General features: G+C 40.0%; 1 protein-coding gene across 3 annotated transcripts in view; it reads right to left on the minus strand.

Annotated features, from left to right (window-relative positions):
- The window catches only part of LOC131131901 (golgin subfamily B member 1-like), a 39,844-nt gene that overhangs the window by 6,839 nt on the left and 17,522 nt on the right, over positions 1-15,483 (minus strand). For all 3 annotated transcript variants that reach the window (XM_058076927.1, XM_058076925.1, XM_058076924.1), the window contains exons 17-21: positions 14,269-14,402; positions 12,853-12,962; positions 11,963-12,131; positions 11,219-11,323; positions 256-11,118 (exon numbers count right to left, since the gene is read on the minus strand). In XM_058076927.1, the coding sequence (XP_057932910.1) occupies positions 256-11,118; positions 11,219-11,323; positions 11,963-12,131; positions 12,853-12,962; positions 14,269-14,402 (11,381 nt within the window). The remainder of the gene's footprint in view (positions 1-255; positions 11,119-11,218; positions 11,324-11,962; positions 12,132-12,852; positions 12,963-14,268; positions 14,403-15,483) is intronic.

The raw sequence follows: 15,483 nt of genomic DNA on the forward strand, positions 1-15,483 counted from the left end.
TTGTCAGTAAAATGATAACTAGATGGTGACTACATTAATCTTGTGAAGGAAATTAAAGAATTGAATTGAATTCTGTTTATCATGAACTGCAGCATGTGTGTGTGCCACTCCCACAAACCATGCATGAGTAAGCAAATGCATATATATATATAAAAAAAAGGAAATCAGACTCAACCCTCCATGCTGCCGGCAAAAGGAAACAGCAGAAAATGCAAGCAACAGCAAACATCCAACCATCACTAAGCCTTGACTTACCGCCCCATCTTTTTCAATCTGGAAAGCACTTCCTTTTGACTTTTCCGCATTCGTGCTTGACACAACGTCTAGGCCTGACTTCTGCCAGGACTCAACTTCTTTTGTCGCCCCTTCCAACTCATAAACCAGTCTGTCACGGTCATTTTGGAGGCTGGCCATGGATCTGGAGAATGCAGACAGCTGCCTGCTGTATGTGTTATTTTCCAGGACAACCTTTGTCAGTTGTTTTTCCTTTTCTGACAAAGCTTTGGTCAGGTCACCCAACAACTTGGTCAGTTCTTTGTGAGTATCTTTTCTTTCCAGAGCTCTTACTTTCTGAACAATAATGTCCCTTTCTTTGGTAATCATAGCCAAGTCTGATGTAGCATCCTGGAGATTGCGCTCAGCTTTGTTCAGAGTTGCACGAGTCTCTCTGAGTTCTTCATCGTATCTGTTTCGTAAGATCTTAAAGTCCTCGATGAGCTGGTCCCGATTATTCTGCAGGGCAGCCATGGCTTTACACAGGGACTCATTTTGATCCTTTATGTCTTTATTTTGCATCTGGCCCAGTGACAATTGTTGCTCCATCTCCAGTAGTTCTTGTGCAAGCTCTGTAAGCCTTTGATTGGTTGTCTCCCGGTCGTTTCTGACTAGCTCCAGTTCACGTTCTAAAGCATCCAGTCCGCTATTATATTTATCATCCGCATCTCCGAGTTTTTTGTCAGTTTCATTTTCAAGCACTTGCATTTTCGCATTCAAGTCATCAATTTGGCTTTTCTGAGAGACAACTTTTTGCCGAAGGTCATTACATTCGGCTGATTTAGCTGCCACACCTTGCTGCAGATCTGCAATCACCTTGCCTTCGTTTGTAGCTTTTTGGCTCACAATGTCACTTTGCAGTTGTGTCACCTGCGACTGAAGTTTAGAAACCTCAGCCTTCAAAGTACTGTTAACATTTTCTGCCTTTTGGAGCTCTGACTGAGACACCTTGTACTCCTTTTCAGCTGCGACCTTTTGGTCTTCAAGATTCTTGATCGCATCCTGTTGCTTTTTGAGCAAGACTTTCAACTGACTGTCTTTTAGGGATAAAACTTGATTCAAATCCTCTCTGTAATGAAACAGCTGGGCCCTGAGCATAGCATTCTCGGAATTTAGGTCATCCATTTGATGTAGTAATTTCTTAACTTCATGTTTGAGGTCTCTAGTTGCACCACCATCATTATCAGGAGAGTCTGCTTTATTTTTAAGCTCTGTCTGACGTTTAACCTCAAGTATTCTGTATTCTGACATTAATCGCTCTTTTTCACGCTGTAAAGACAGCATTGACGTCTTCACAATGGCCATCTTGGTTGACAACTGCTCGTTTTCCTGAACGGATCTATTTAAATTAATTGTCATACTTCTGACTTTGGCCTCAAGCTCTCTAAACTCTTTGTCAGCATTTTCTCTTTGATTATGTACATATGTTAACCTGTCTTCATAAACAGCTTCCTGGGAGCGATAATGAGCCTGGAGTTGCTCGAGATATCCCGACATATGGCCGTCCTTACATGACAAAAGAGTAGAGATCTCGACGTTCTTGTTCTGAAGAAGGGTTTTCAGTTGGAGGGAAACTCCATTCTGTTTCTCCAGTTCAGCCCGGACGTTATCATTTTGTGACTGCAAAACACGCAACTGATATTCCAAGTCTGCATTTATCTTTTCTGTCTGTTCGCAATGAAATTGCAACTGGGAAATCTTGTCTTCCTTGTCAGCGATTTGCATTTTAAGGGTGTTTCCGTCTTGGTCTACTCTTTCAATTTGAGCATTGAGTTCCTTCACTTGAAGAGTCAACAATTCTACAGTCTCAGCAAATTCAGCGTTGCTTGCACTCAGAACCAAGACCTGCCTCTGATATGCAGCAGAAGCAACAGAATACTCGTTTTGTGCCTTTTCTAGTCTTGACTTGGTCATTATGAGTTCATTCACCTCTTTTTGCAGATCATCCCGTAATCTTCTAATTGCAGAACCTTGTTCATTGAGCTGGTTATCTTTCTCATGCAAAGACTTTTGGTACAAATCATTCCAAAGTTTTGTAGTATTTGCCCCTTGAGGACTAGATGATAAAGCAGATAGCTTTACTTCGTTAGTCTCCAGTGCTCTCTTCAGAGTGTTGAGCTTCAGATGTTGAGAATCTATCTGTTGTCTTAATTCAACAACTTTTTGGCTTTCTTTATTGTTAATATCCTGGAGATCGTCTATCCGTTTCTGCAACAACACTTCATTCACGGTTAATGAGTTCTCTTGGTTCTCCAATGAATCTTCCTTTATTTTTGTTTTCTCAGATTCAACATTTTGTAGAGCTAATTTCAAATGGTTTCTTTCAGACTCAAGTTTCTCGATCTTCTCTTTGGCCTCCTGGAGGTGAGCCTCAGATGTGGTTAAATCTGCTTCAAGATGTTTGTTTTTCTCTTCAACAATGGAGGTCTTATCAGAGAGTTTTTTCAGATCTTTTTCCAAGTTTTCACAAGCTGACTCTGAGGTCTTCTGAGAGATTTCTAAATTTAAAACATGTTCTTGGTATTTAATGCAGTTTTGCTGGAGATAATTTATTTCTTGATGCTTTTGTTTTAGAAGCTCTTGCAATTCTTTACTCACATTCTTGGACCCATCCCTGCCACGTTGCATGGTCTTGAGCTTTTCCTCGAGTTCTCCAACTAATTTAAGATGCTCGTCATCTTTTTCTTGCCGAAGCTGGCTGTACATCTCCTTGCTCGTCGTCAGTTGAGAACACAGCTGCTTGTTATGGGCTTCCAGTACACCGATACACTCAGAAAGCTCATCGATTCTTTCAGAGTTTTTCAGGATCACAGTTTCCAAGTAATCGTTTTCATTTTTCACCTTGTCTGAAATCTCTTGAATGTTTTCAAGTTCCTCTTGAAGAAGACACTTGTCATCTTCTAAAATTTTGACCTTTTCATTGAGGCTAATCGTTTCTTGGCTGTGCTGACTTATTATTTCGTTAAGCTTATTAATGGCATCGTCTTTTGCTCTTAGTTGTATTTCATGATCGCTGTATGACACTTCGTTCTGCAATAGAGTCTCGGTTTCCAATTGAACACTAGGTTGTGTTTTCTCAATCTGTGAATTATTCAAGCTGAGTGACTTGTCAAGTTTAAACTCCATGTCCTCTGTAAAAGATGTTGATTCTAAGTAACGTTTTTCGGAAGAACTAGTAGCTTCTTGAAGCTTTTCAGTTAGTTTTCTGTTTTCAGCCTGTATCTCTGAAAGCTGGCTTTTGTAGTCCTCTAACAATGACTTCAGTTGGAGAAGTTCAGCCGCTAAGTGTTGATTTTTATCAGTCAGGTCGGTTATTTCCATCAAGTTTTTTTCACTCATCTCAGACAGTTTGTTTCTCATCTTTTCGTTTGCTTGCTCCATATCGTTAATCTCGTGCCGTTTTTCTTCTGAAAAAGTGTGCATTTTCTCTTTCATTCTTTCATGTCCTGCATCCAGCTCTCTTGCCTGGCCCTGTAGGATTTCCATCTCAGTCTCACATTTGTGCAGTTTACCGAGTGCTTCCTGTCGTTCTCTTTTGGCCCCTTCCAGAAGTTGTCTCATCTTGTCCATTTCTGTGCCGACATTTTCATATGCCTGTAAAAGAGACTCATAGTCTTGTTTGAGTTCCGAGTGCCTTGACTTCCATTTGGTCAGCTCTTCTGTCTGAGAGTCTTTGAGAGATTCCAGCTGGCAGGAAAAGGCTTGCTTCTGCTGGGTGATGTTTTCAATGGTCTGCTTCAAGCTTTCACATGCATCGGATAGATTACAATTATCATTCCGGATGCGATCAACTTCAGAGCTAAGCGTCTCTTTATCCATGTTAATACTCTTTAAACTGCTTTCCAGGTCGATAGTTTGTTGTTTCAGCTTTGAAAAGGACGATTCCAGAGTCAAAAATTCAGCTTCTTTGACGTTGACTTTGTCCGCCAGATTTTCTACTTGCTCCTTCAGTGATGCATTCTCCTTCAAGAGTTCTCTCCGTGAAACTAAAGCAGCTTGAAGTTTTCTGGTTAGTTGTGTCATTTTATTGTAGCTCTGCAGATCGTTTACTTTACCACAATCTTCTTGAGCTTTATGAAGATCGTCAACTTCTCTGTTCATATTAGCAATGGTCAATTCATGACTTTGCTCAGACTCATCGTTCTGATTCTGAGTTACTTCGGAATTCTGAGGACATCTGTAAACAGGACTGAGCTCATTTTCAGTAACATGCTCTTGCCTGATGGCCATCTCCGGTGTGTCTTCATGAAGCGGCTGTTTGCAGTGGTGCAGCTGCAAATGAAGCATGGCTAACTCATCCCTGAGTTCAGCAATTATCCTGACAGAATTTTCATTTTCTTGCTTCAATGTTTCCACATTTGTTTCCACATTTCCACATGGGGCTTTTTCGAGATCGTTTGTCAGACTACTTTCCTTCTCGCTCAGATGTTGCGGTACCCCTGCCACCGGCTCCACAAGAGTCTTCTTCTCTTCTATTATGTTTTGATGCGTTATTTCAGATGTTCCAGTAGAATCTTTAGGCTGTTCTTGATATTTCACCGCCATTTCTACCTGCTCTTTTACAGCTTTGTGGGCTTCCTCTGAGCCACTCTGTGCCACATGGACATTTGAGTTAATCATTTCTGCGCTTTTCTCCATCAAAACAAGAACCTTGTCTTCACTTTCGTTCTTTAATGACTCAAATTGTGCTTTCATAGTATCGAGTTCAGTTTGCAGGTTTGATAGAGAATGACACTGACTCTCTTTCTCCGCCAAAGAAATATTTAAATCTTGCACAGTTTGATCCCTTTCCTGGACAAGCCGTCTTAAAGTTTCCAGTTCATCTGAGTAAGAAGACAGTGTTTTCTGGAGTTCTTCCAATTCCCTGAGCTTGTCATTCAATTCCAATTGGACAACATTGAGCTCGTTGGTCTGCTGACAGTGTTGGTCCAAGACAGCCTTGTATTCATCTTTCAGCTCACATAATTCTTTGGTTAATTGCCTCTCACTTTCTTGAGCTTTCTTCATAGTCTCTTTTCGTGCCAACAATGCAGCCTGCGTCTTTTTCTGCAGCATTGCCTTTTCTTGCTTCATTTGTGTCAGCTCATTTTCTAATTCAATAGCAGTATTATCGGAGAGAGATTTGTCCTTCAATTGATCTTTATAGTCCTCGATTTCGCTCTCGAGCATTTGCGTTTTTAGCATCATGCTCTTTTTATCTTGTTCAAAGTTATCCTCGCGCTCAGCAGCAACTGCCTGAAGTTGTTTGATGAGGGTGTTTTTTTCATTGAGTGACATTTCCTTCTCACTTAGCGTGGCTTGCAAAGTGCGTAACTCATTGACTTTGTCAAGACACTCCTTTTCAAGGAAAAACACCTTATCCTCATACATTTTGGCTGTGGATTGAGCTTGTTTGGTGCTTTCTAAGAGTTTGTTTTGTAAAAATGTTACATTATTTTCATTGTTAATACTCTCTTTATTTTGTTTTTCTAACTCCTCAACTTTTTTCAACAGATCCTTCCGGAGAAGGAGAGAGGCCTTCAGTTTTTTCTTGACTGTATCTTTCTCTTCCGATATTCTCGATAGTTCAGATTTTAGCTCATCGTTTTTCTTCACCAGCTCAAGTTTTTCTGAGGTTTGCATTTCATTCTCCCTGAGTGAACATGAAACATGTTCTTCCAGCTGCCGAGAAACGTCGTCATACCGCTTTGTGGAAGTTTGGTAATCTTTTTGAATGTTTGCGAGTTGTTTTGATAGATGGGCCTTTTCTTCACCAAGTTTCACCCTTTCATTTAAGGCCGCCTCCATGACTTGGGCAATGGACACATCTTTATCTTTTAACTGCTGACTGAGCCCACTAAGTAATTCCTTTTGCTGAGCAATTTGAATGCTCATACAGTTCATTTGATCGTCTTTTGCTTTTAGTTCATCAGACAAAGATGAGTTTTCACGTACAGTTTCTGTCACAGTCTTCAACTGACTCTGTAAATTCTCAATTTCTTGACATTTTTTAACCTCACAATGATCAAGCGTACTTCGGACTTCTTGTAAATCTGCTCTAGTACTGTCCAACATCTTTGTCAAAGCATCTATCTCAGACCGATGATTTGCTTCAACTTGTTTAATCATGTGCTGTAAATGTGTTCTGTCTACACTTAAAGTGGCAATGGGTGAGAGGATGGTACCGCTGTTTTTTCTTACAAGTACTTCTAACTCATGTGCCACAGCTTTAAGAGCCTGTTGCAAGTGACCGTTTTCACGATCTCCGTCCTCTCTTTCCTTTTCAACACGACTCAACTGTTCTGCAAGTAGATTCTTATCCTGCTTTTCTCTATCTAGAACTAGCAGCCACTCTTTCTCAGAGTCTTGCAGAATGTGCTCGGTCTTGTGAAGATTTTCTCTTAATTGTGAAATTTCTTCATCTCGGACACTAACCTTTGCTTGAAGGCTCTCCTTCTCAGACAGGATTTTCTCGACGTTTTCGCTCATGCTGCGGGACTGCTGCTCCATTTGAGCCATGAGCTCCCCCTGGGATGTCCCAGTTTCACGGTGTCGTCTCTCCAGCTCTTCCTTCTCTGCAAGAAGTTTTCGAACGTCGTTGACTAAGTGTGTCTTTTCATTGTTGACCGCTGTGAGAGACCTTTGGTGCTCCTCCTTTGACTGCTGAATCTCTTCAATAAGCTTCTTATTCTGTAATTCTAGTTTCTGTGTTTCTGCAATCATCTGAGATGTATGTTTGGCTTGGGCTGTGCATTGACTGTTAATCGCATGTAGCGCCATTTCTCTCTGCTCCAGGTTTTCTGTCAGAGCATTCATTTGCGCCACAACTTGAAGATGTTGTGTTTTTAGGGTTTCTATTTCAGTGGTCAAAAGGGAGACACGTTTTTGATGAGAGCTGAATGCTTCTTCCTTTTCTTTTGACAGCTGAGAATTCAGGTCCTGGGTTTTCTTAAGGTTGTTTTGGATTGCGGATAGCTCATCTTTCAGAGTTTCTATGGTGGTCTGTGCTCTCGCGTGTTCACAATTGGCGTCATCTGACAGCTTCGTAAGGGTTAACACTTCATCAGTCCTTTGGGATAGTTGCTTTCTCAAATCCTGCAAATCCTCCAAATTAGATGCATATTTTTCTTGCAGGTTAATGAAGGCACTTTGTGTTTCTTCCGCTGACTTTTTGTGGTTCTCAGAGTCAGAGGACAGAGTCTGAATCTGACACTGGAGCTGTGACAATAACTCTGTGCTTTCCATGAACTGACTTTTGAAGAGCAACGACTCATCTGCTCTCTTCTGCAAATCTTCAAGTGATTGTGATTGTGCCGAAAGACTCCATTCTTTTTCTTCCAAGGCTTTTGCCAGATTTTCTGTTTCTTCTCTTTGTGTTTGGAGGGTACTGTTCATCTTTAAAACTGATTCTTCAAGGTGTGAAATTTGCTCTTTCAGGCTCTCGCACTCCTTTTCTTTGTCTTGAAGGTTGGCACTCAAATTTTCAGTGACAAGTGAGAAATTTCTTTCATCTTCAAGACTAGCCTGCTCCTTTTTGTCCATTGTATTTTGTAATACAGTGGACTCGGACGTAAGAGTTTCTACTTGACCGCTGAGTTCTGTAACTTGAATCCTTAAACCGAATGTTTCATCGTCTTTCTGTTTCAGCAGCCCCTCTTGTTCAGAGATCCGACTATTAAGTTGTTGGATTGCATGTTCCTGCTGTTTCACGGAGTTATCTTTTTCTTGGGTGGCAAAATGAAGCTGTTCTATTTCTGACTGTAAAGTTTTCAGTTGGACTTCCCTGTCACTAAGTGTTGTTTTTAAATCTGCAAGGTCTTTGTGTGCTTTGGACAGCTCGGGAAAAGACTTTTCAATTTCAGACTGGAATCGCATATTCTGATGAGTCAGTGCTTCAATGGCATCTTTTAAGTCAACTATCTCAGCATTGCCTCGGTCCTTCTCTTGTGTGAGCTGATGCTTTTCTGAGGTGAGCTTCTCTATGGCATCTTTCAAGCCGCTCATTTCAACCTCCATCTCTGCAAAACTGTCGTTCATGGCTCCAATCTGACTACTAAGGGAAATCACTGATTCACTACGTTTATTTAGCTCTTCCTTGTGGTTTTCAAAATCATTTGCTAGATCTTTTAACATCTGCTCCTTTTGCATCAACTGTTGCTTAGCATCGCCGCACTCTCGAGTGAGCGAGTCAATCTCGCTCTGTATCTGCGACACAAGACCCTTCTGCAGGACCACTTCATTTTGATAAACAATGCATTCCTCTGATTTCTGCTGCAACATTGTGTCCCTCTCCATCAGCCCTGACTTTAGCGCAGATCCCTGTTCTTGAAGCATAGATATTGTGTCCTGTAATTGCAGCTGTTGGTTCTGCTGAGCATCCAACTGAGAATTCCTGTCCAACAGATTTTTTTCTTTCTCAGCCAGTAACAGGTTTAGCTGATTAACTTGTTCTTGTAAATTCTGAAGTTGTCGTTCTGTGTCGGTCAGTGTTTTTGAAAGAGAGCTAAATTCTTCTGTTTTCTGTTTGTTTGATATTTCGTTTTCCTTGAGGACCTGCTTCATATTACTGACTGCAACAATAAGCTCATCTTTTTCATTCAGAACATCATTCATTTTCGTCTGACCATTTAAGATTTGAACCTCAAGCTCAGATTTCTGTTTTTGCAGCAGGCTATTCTCAGCCGTTAGCTCAGAAGCTAACATATGGTTTTGGGACAACTTTTCTTGTAGTTGCTGATTGTCTTCTGTTAGACTAGTTATTTTCATGCTAAAACTGGAGTTTTGTTCAAGAGTGACTTTGAGCTGTCTATCAAGGTTTGACACAATTTGCATTTGCTCCTCAAGCTGATTTTCTCTGGATTTGCAGGCTGCATCGAGGTCTTTGTTTTGTTCTGCCATGCTATCAATTTCACACCGAAGGGTCCTCAGCTCGGTGTCCCTTGAGATTTCGGTTTTGCTGGAATGTTCTTGTAATTCATTGATTTTGTCATTTAAAGACTGGATAGTTTGTGTTGCTTTATCAAAGTCGTCTTTTTGTTTTTGGCTTTGTTGCTCGCTCTCTTCCAGTTTCTTGCAAAGCAGTGAGAGTTCTGTATTGAGTGACTCAACGTCCACTTTAAGCTCGGAAACCGAATTCTTATGTAGAATAATTTCATTCTGCAAACTATGGCACTCTTCCTGTTTTTCCTTCAAATTGGCATCCTTCTCGCTTAACCTAGACTTCAGATTACAGTCCTGTTCTTCAAGGAGAGACAACGTTTGTTGAAGCTGTGCTTGTTCATCTCGTCGGGTTTCTAATTCTGCTCTAAGATCGGAGGCGAGACGCTGTTTCTGCTCTATGGTATGCTGCAACTCATCCACCTTAGCAGTGGAGCTTTGCAGTTCACCTTCCAGCTGTGCAATGAAGCTTTCCTTCTCCCTGAGTAGCTGATTGAGACGACCACATTCGTTGGTTTTAGCTAGGAGAACCTCGTTGTGTGAGAGCGAGTTTTGTTCGGCATCTCTCTTAAATTCATTAGTTTGCAAAAGCAAATGTTCTTTTTGTTTTTCTAACTCTTGAATAATAGTGTCGTTTTGTGACTGTTGTAATTCTATTGCGGATAATTTGTTATGCAGAGAATCTCTTTCAACTGTTACTTCTGATACAGTCTTCTCTCTTTCAGCGACTTCCTGCTGAAGTCGTTCATTGGCCTCTGTAACGCTTTGCACTTGCTTCTCCAGAGTGCTGTTAAGTTCAAGCGCAGATGTCATTTTTTCAGTTAGTTGTTGTCCATTGAGATTCTGTAATTCGAGCTCTTCAGTGAGCCTTTTAAGCTTTTCTTGCAGTTGTTCTTTCTGAGCCTCGACTTGTTTTAAGGTGTCCGTCATTTTGGATATGTTTTCAGTTCTGCCATCAATTTCTTTGCACAACTTCTGATTTTCAAAATCCCTCGCTTGCAATTCAGAGTTAAATCTCTGTCTCTCATCCTCTCCCTCGATATCATTTGCCTTGATTTGATTTTCCAGTGATGTGATGATTTCCAGTTTTTTCTCCATCTCGTGTTTGACACTGTCCGCAATCTGCGCTTGCTCCTTTAATCGTTGAGATAACAATTCCATGTCATGACTGTATATTTCCAGTTGGGATAGGAGCTTGTTCTTTTCATCCTTTAAAGTTTTCAGTTCTTTTTCGTAGATCTCTTCTGTCATTGCATTTTTCTCATTGATTGTGTTGATGTTCTTGAGCTGCACAATGACTTCCTCAGACTCAAGTTGCCTTTGGGTAGATAAGGTCAGCTGCTCCTTCAGTGAAGAGATGACTTTTTCATGTTCAGAAAGTTGAGAACGATGACTCAATATCTGTTTCTGTGCATCAGCTTGTAGGTCTTGCAGGTCCTGAATAGTTTTCTTATCATCCTTGGCCTGTTTTATTAGATGGTTAATCTCATCAACCTTCCACTTGCTTTCTTCTTTGGTCTTGTCCAACTCCACCTCAACAGACTTGAGATTCTCAACAAGCACTGCAATCTTACTATTTAGGACTTGCTGATCTGAAGTCTGAGAATCACGAAGAATCTCGGCCTCTCGCTCCGCCTTACTCAGTGCATTTTCCACTTGAAGCAAAGTTTCTTCTTTGAGTCGAAGGTCTTGTTTGAGGACTGTAACCTGTTCTGTATACTCCAGCACACTACCGTTCAGGGCCAAAATCTCTTTGTCTTTTGCAGACAGAATATCTTTCAGACTGTCAATCTCCCGCTCACAGCTTTGAAGATCGTGAATGAGTTGGGCTCTTTCTTCCAGGTGGGATGTGTTTAGTTTGTCCAGTTCTTCACTGGTTTGCTCAAACTCAGTCTGTAAAGTTTCTATGGTGATGTCCTGTTTTTGAGTCTGTGAATGATCAGATGACAATGAATGATCAGTTAAGATGAAATAAATAAATAATGAATTAAATTTGGGTGAGGGTGAGACATCTCCAAAACTGGTGTACCTTGTCTCTGAGGACACTCAGCTTCTGTGTGAGGTCACAAACTTCTGCTTTCAACTCAGAGCAGCTTTTCTCTGAGATACTGCTTTGTTTGGAAACTTTCTCGAGCTGAGTAGAGAAAATCAGAGAAAATTAACCACCCTCGAGCCATCAACATAAACAATACCTATCTTAAAAGGTGCTGTCAGCATTGGTTGGTACTGCAAAAAGGGCGCTAAGCATTGTATCTTCTCTTCCTGCTCCGACATTGCAAGCCACGTTCCGGGTAACACAAACACGCATGTGCATTTTGTTTGTTGTCAGCTAATCATAGCGATTAATCAAGGTTTAGCTACTAGCTTTAGATATAATTGAAACAGTTGAAAAGTTACAAGAATTTACATTTGACACTGTTGGATCTTAAGGAACTTCTAAGTAAAACTTAAACATGCAAAAAGAAGAAATGGGAGTGAGGTAAAAAAAAATTGAGTAAGCAATTTACTGCAAACAAGCTTTAAAGTGAAATAGGCCGTTCCATCATCTGATCAAAAGTTCAAGACCATAGAACTAAAATGTTCAAAATAGTATTCAGTAATGAGTAGCTGTGCCATTCTTGTTAATAACATTGTTTTGTCCATGCTTGATGCTTTTTGTGATTCCAGGAGGTTATTGTGGATGTTGCGTCAGGTGGTGAAGATGACTGAATATTTTGTTTTTGTATCTGAAGACATACAGCACCTTTAAGTTAATATGAAAAAAAGCTCTTACTGTTTGCTCAGTCTGAAGGAGCTTGTCAGACATCTCCTTGTACTGAATCTCCTTTTCGCTCAAGGATTCTCGGAGGCTGTTGATGAGCTCAAGTTTTTCTGATGTCTTTGCTAATGTATTCTCCTTCTCAACGAGTGAGCTTTCCAAGCATTCTTGTGTGTCGCTCATCCTAAAAAGAATAGACATTTTAACACTCTAAAATGTTGATTTAAATACGTGTTTGAATGCAACACACACAATTTACAAACAACAACTTTTAACTACATCCTTATAATCACCAATTACCCAATATAGTAGAAATAATAAGATAAAAATAGAAAAAATAAGACTTGTGTGTACTTGTTGCTGTAAATGCGTTCCAGAGATAGGAGAAATGAGTAGGGGGCGGACAGGAAGTGACGTAGGTGTGTCAGAGTTGAGTTTTAGCTAGGGATGGGTTGCGGACATAACAGTAGCCTGTGTTAGTGATTATTGTGCATGTGAGATCACTCAAACCTGCAATCAAAGCCTGTAGTTCCAGCGATTAAGTCTGGTGCTTGTGTGTCACACCCAACATTACAGTAACATTACTGACCTTGTGACCAATGTCTTTGAATACCATATATTTATGTTTTACTTCATTATTATGCTTGAAAATATTCCATTTAAAAAATAACAAATGTAAAAATTGCTTTAAAATGCTTTTTTTTTTTTACTAATAATTGTACGTATTCAACCACAAAGCAGCATGATTTATTAAATAATATATTTTGGAAAAACTGCGAGCTTAGCTTATCTTGAAGCTATAAAAATTAGAAGGGTAAAGTGGTGAGGGACAACAAATTCACTGTAACCCTGTATGCACGACTGAAATAAAGCAAGCGATGACTATTCTCACAAGAATAACTTACCCTTTTAGTTGTTCATTGAGACGGCTAACCAGCAGCTGATGCTTTTCTGCTTCTCTGCTATGCTGACTTCGCAAGGAAGCAAGCTGGCCCTGTAACTTCTCATACTCATTCTGTAAGTACAGAGAGACAAAAGCTTAAAAAAAAGCCAAAAAAGAACAACATTTTTTATTTATTTATATAAAATAAGGCTCTGTAAGAATATTCACTGCACACAGATATATGGATGGGAGCGGACCTGTTGAAGATCACAAAGAAGGTTTATAATAACCTGTAGTTTAATATCTGCATGGTTTTTAGTAGAGCGAGATCAGCCATATCTTTCGTACAAACTGTAGTTCACCAATAAAGTGCAACTCACCACACCCAGTGATACTGCGACAGAACATCAACCTTGCTGTAAACATCATTTTTAATAAAACATATTGCGGCAGGGGTGTTCAAATTTGTTCCAGCGAGGCCCACATACTGAAAAATGCATCACAGCTTTGTGATATAGGTGAAAAAATCTTTGCTTTTTTTATGATTTATGTTGCTTTTAAGTTGCTAATTATTTATAACATTAATTACATTAGTATTGTTATTTATTATCACTTTATTCCCATCACACAACTTTTCCCCCAACCTAATTTTCCAAAAATTACAAGTTTGTTTTTCAAAACATATTTCATATTAAGGAAATATTTTTTTTTCCTTTAATATGTCAACCCTATGCTACTAAAATGACATTTTTCTTCATAATATAACAAGTTAGAATACGACTTTTCTCTCTTAATATTTTTACTTTCTCATAAAATTACAGCTTTCTGTAATTATGACTTTATTCCCATAATATTTTGACTTTATTCTTGGAACATTAGAACACAACAAAATTATGTTGTTTTAAAAAACTTCATCTTTAATATTTCAACCTTATGCGACTAAAATGATGATTAATATTACATCATTATTCTTGTACTCTTGTTAGATTCCAATTTTGTAATGACTGCTGATTTTTCCTCAAGTTTTCTTGTTAAATCATCGCCTTAGAATGTGCCGCAAGCCAATAAAAAACAACCCTGGGCCGCACCTTGGACACCCCTGTGATATAGCCGTGATTAAACACACACATCACACCATTAGCAGTCACCGCCAGAGGTGCTCTCCAGCGCACACACACACAAGAAGGATCTAACACACCTGAGAAGGCCAGAGTGGCAACGCATCTTCATCTACATCAAAAGTCACCTGTGTTAGAAGGCTTTGTTACAAAATCTCAGTCTTCAGGAACAGGAACATGCAAATCACTCAGCGTTAGTGGCTAAATTGCCATTTTGTAGGATGCATTTTAAAAAGGGAGCTACAGTATTTGGTCCTTTGAGTCTTTGAGAAGTGGTTTGAGGTAAGGTGTGGTTGGAAAAAGGTAAAGGATAAGGTTACCTGCAAGGCCTCAATGCGTGCTTGTAACTGTAGCCGATCTTCCAGATCTTGACAGCGCTCTTCAAGGCTCAGTATTTGCTCCTGGAGTTGATTCCTTTCCAGCTCCAGCTCCTCCACCACAGATCGCAAACCATCTTGAATTACCAGGGGAGAAAAAAAAGTCGTGAGAATATTTTCTAATAACACTCTGGCTGAAACGTACTCGAACCAAACAATTTTTGTGTTAACATTTTTAGCTTTCGGGAACAAATTTTCAGTTAGAGTCCGTTTCAGTTAGAGTCGGACCTTTTGGAATGGATTAATGACGCTAACTAAGGTTCCACTGTATCACTTTATTATCTAGGTGGTTTATGGACATGTGATTAATAAATGTCTGTACATATAATTACATTTTTGGAAGCTTTTACATCACTCAACACACATGGTCTGTTTTCAGGCAAAAAGCAAAACTTTATTTGAACATAGTTGGTGGACACAGGCTGGATTTACACGACACTGCAGGTTTTAATAGATGATTACAGTTACAGTGAAGAAAATAAGTATTTGAACACCCTGCTATTTTGCTATTTCTCCCACTTAGAAATCATGGAGGGGTCTGAAATTTTCATCGTAGGTGCATGTCCACTGTGAGAGAGATAAACTAAAAAGAAAAATCCAGAAATCACAATGCATGATTTTTTAACAATTTATTTGTGTGATACAGCTGCAAATAAGTATTTGAACACCTGAGAAAATGAATGTTAATATTTGGTACAGTAGCCTTTGTTTGCTATTACAGAGGTCAAACGTTTCCTGTAGTTTTTCACCAGGTTTGCACACACTGCAGGAGGGATCTTGGCCCACTCCTCCACACAGATCTTCTCTAGATCAGTCAGGTTTCTGGGCTGTCGCTGAGAAACACGGAGTTTGAGCTCCCTCCAAAGATTTTCGATTGGGTTCAGATCTGGAGACTGGCTGGGCCATGCTAGAACCTTGATATGCTTCTTACGGAGCCACTCCTTGGTTTTCCTGGCTGTGTGCTTCGGGTCGTTGTCGTGTTGGAAGACCCAGCCACGACCCATCTTCAATGCTCTGACAGAGGGAAGGAGGTTGTTCCCCAAAATCTCACAATACACGGCCCCAGTCATCCTCTCTTTAATGCAGTGCACTCGTCCTGTCCCATGTGCAGAAAAACACCCCCAAAGCATGATGCTACCACCCCCATGCTTCACAGTA

The sequence above is a fragment of the Doryrhamphus excisus genome, chromosome 7, assembly GCF_030265055.1.
Source record: "Doryrhamphus excisus isolate RoL2022-K1 chromosome 7, RoL_Dexc_1.0, whole genome shotgun sequence".
Taxonomy (NCBI): Eukaryota; Metazoa; Chordata; class Actinopteri; order Syngnathiformes; family Syngnathidae; genus Doryrhamphus; species Doryrhamphus excisus.